Consider the following 3,020-nt stretch of genomic DNA (forward strand, 5'->3'; position numbering starts at 1 on the left):
TTTTCGGTGTCACAAAGTTTTCTATTCTACATTTTCTTTGTCATGTTTGGTTAAACTGTTAAATTTAGTGAAATAGTTTTTACTGGTTGATCTGTAATAATGAGGAGAAAGTGATGAAGATGATGATGAATGATTGAAGAAAGCTGATGATGTTTGATTCTTTCTGTGTCGTTTGTTTCAGGTTTCTCTGCTCTGACTCCAGTCTTTGTTCAGACAGGAGAAGATGTCGTTCTGGATGTTAATGGAACTGATTGTTCAGAGGACGGTGCTGCTATTTTATGGAGGTTCAATCAAAAGGAGAATTTAGTGAGACTTACGTGCTGGAAGGATAGAAAACCAACAGTGAGTAAGTTGAAGTATCAGGACAGAACTGAGATCACTGAAGAAACATCTTTGAAACTGAAGAATTGCCAAAAATCCTTCAGTGGAGTTTATTCAGTAATAAGAACATTTACTGAAGATGAAGTTGTAGCAGAATACAACGTCACAGTTGAAGGTAAATCTCTTTGTTTTCTCTCACATCTAAAGAGCAGATTATCTGTGTTTGTTTGACTTTGTTGGTGTGTCATTTCCTCCTCAGATCCAGTGTCTCCAGTTCTTCTGAACGTGGATTCAGTCTTTAACAGCTCAAACTTCTGTAACCTGACTGTGACCTGCAGCACAGATCACTCCCACATCAGCAGCTCCTTCACATGTGGAAGTGAATCCTGCAAACAAGATGATGGACAGCAGACAAACGTCACAAAACAAGAGAATCTTCTCCAGGTCTACCTGTCTGATGATTCAGTCATCTGTAACCATAGCAACCACGTCAGCTGGGCGAACAGCACAGAGAAGATTAGACTCATTTGCCTTCTGAACGATGGTAAGTCTAGAAGATAATATAAGCATAAAAAAATAAGATCAGATTGTTGCTAAATGATGACAAAAATAAATCTAGACTGGAGTAAGGGAAATCTCTGGAGTTAAAGGATTTGTTTCAAAGTTTGTGAATTAAGTGAAAACAGCTGAAACATTACATCATAAACTGAGAGAACAGTTTTGTCCGTTTATGTCGTTTGTTCCTAATGTTTGGATGGAAATATCATTAATTTCATGTGTTATATCTGTATCTGTGTGATCTAGACATTTATGTTATTGGTCTGTTGTTCTAAACTGATGTTTGTTTGTCTTCCCAGCTTCTCCAGAAGTCGTCAGTCATCATCACATTCTCATCAGGATTACTGTTGTCGTCCTCTCAGCTGCTGTTCTTTCTGCTTCTGTCTTCTTTTATGTTTGGAAGAACAAAAGTAAGTCTGACTTTGAGCTGAGTTACAACATCAACAACTTAGAAAAAAGTCCTGATTAAAGTATTTTGATGTTTTAAATAACAGACAGAGGAATTTAAGAGAATCAGAGATCAAACTCCTGGTAAGTGTTTGTTGTTTAAGATTATTATTATTATTATTATTTTTTAATAAATGTTTAAAACTGGGCTGCACGGTGGCGCAGTGGTTAGCGCTCTTGCCTCACAGCGAGAAGGCCCCGGTTCGACTCCCGGCTGGGACCTTTCTGTGTGGAGTTTGCATGTTCTCCCCGTGCATGCGTGGGTTTTCACCGGGGACTCCGGCTTCCTCCCACCGTCCAAAAACATGCTTCATAGGTTCATTGGTGACTCTAAATTGTCCCTCGGTGTGAATGTGAGAGTGACTGAGTGTGTGATTGAGGCCCTGTGACAGACTGGCGACCTGTCCAGGGTGAACCCCGCCTTCGCCCATCAGTAGCCGGGATAGGCTCCGGCACCCCCGCGACCCCGGAAGGGAAGAAGTGGACAAGAAGATGGATGGACGGATGTTTAAAACTTGAATAACACAAAGCAAGAACAGGATAAACCAGAGACACTTTACAAAATGTCATTTATTGTTCTTTATTCTGCTAAATACTAATACAAACTCTATCACAGATATCTAAAAGTTAGGGATTTTTTTATGTTTAATGTTTTTTTTCTTTAGATTTGATAAATTTCTTAGATGCATTGTCTTCGTGTGTTTAAAAAAACATCAGATGTTTTTAAATGAAGCTTTTCTCTGAAAAAGAAGTAAATGTTTGAATAAAGTCTGTCAACCTCTAAACTGTATAGCAAAGAAACTAAACTTGCATTAAAATTTGTTTGGGAAATACAACAGAGCTCAGAGGTCAAACATGTCAGCCGTCTGTCTGATGGTCCATGATGCTTCAGGTCGGATTTCTGCCTCCATCTGCAGATTGAAACGATTTCACTCTGAAATGGATCCACTGAGAAGCCATGAGAGCTGGAATACAGCAGCAGGTGAAGCTGGAGGAACATCTGCAGGAACGTGTCTCCATGTGATCAACATTTTACTTGTTCTTGTCAGAATCTTTTTTTCAAGCTGCAACACAGTCGCAGTAAAATGCGTACATATTCCACGACTTTGCACTCTGAAATACCGTGTATAATATACGCCAAACACCCTTTTTGCGTGCATATGATACGCAATGCTAGAGGATAGGTTTTTGTGGCTCACATTTATTCTGTTTATTATTCTATTCACATTATAACCAATACAATTGTACAAATGATCACTATATTTTCCTTTTAGAGTTTATTTTAATCTCTTGATTTTCTGCATTTGCTGTTTTTACACAAAAATTCAACTGAACACTCAAATAAATATATTTTATATGTTTTATGCATATATTTTAGTTGGAATTTGCAATCAAACATTGCTGTTAATAAAGTATGTTTAATTCCTAATCAGTGGTGTATGACATCATTTGCTTATCTGGCTTTCAATTGATAACTCATTAGTGATGTTTGTCTATTTGACAGGAAACTGTTGGATTCACTAGAACAAGAAAGAGTTTAGATTATAATTACATTTATTATTTTAGCTATATATATAATATTTACTGATAAATTCCCCCACAATTTATATTTTTGGCAGAATGAATATTTAAAATGAGTTAATTAATTGTAGTTTTTATTAATTCCCTCCAATGTGCCTTAATGAAAGAAAAAT

General features: G+C 37.0%; 1 protein-coding gene across 2 annotated transcripts in view; it reads left to right on the forward strand.

The window, feature by feature from the left end:
• LOC112151481 overlaps positions 1-2,988 on the forward strand; it is a 5,338-nt gene extending 2,350 nt beyond the window's left edge. Inside the window, exons 2-6 of one of the 2 annotated variants that reach the window (XM_036216381.1) lie at positions 182-496; positions 581-865; positions 1,179-1,289; positions 1,374-1,410; positions 2,219-2,988. In XM_036216381.1, the coding sequence (XP_036072274.1) occupies positions 182-496; positions 581-865; positions 1,179-1,289; positions 1,374-1,387 (725 nt within the window). In that variant the 3' untranslated portion in view covers positions 1,388-1,410; positions 2,219-2,988. Of the gene's footprint in view, positions 1-181; positions 497-580; positions 866-1,178; positions 1,411-2,218 lie in introns of those variants that run through there. The other variant, XM_036216380.1, reaches the window with a different exon arrangement.
• Positions 2,989-3,020: the final 32 nt, after the last annotated feature.

This window comes from Oryzias melastigma, linkage group LG17, assembly GCF_002922805.2.
Source record: "Oryzias melastigma strain HK-1 linkage group LG17, ASM292280v2, whole genome shotgun sequence".
Lineage (NCBI taxonomy): Eukaryota > Metazoa > Chordata > Actinopteri > Beloniformes > Adrianichthyidae > Oryzias > Oryzias melastigma.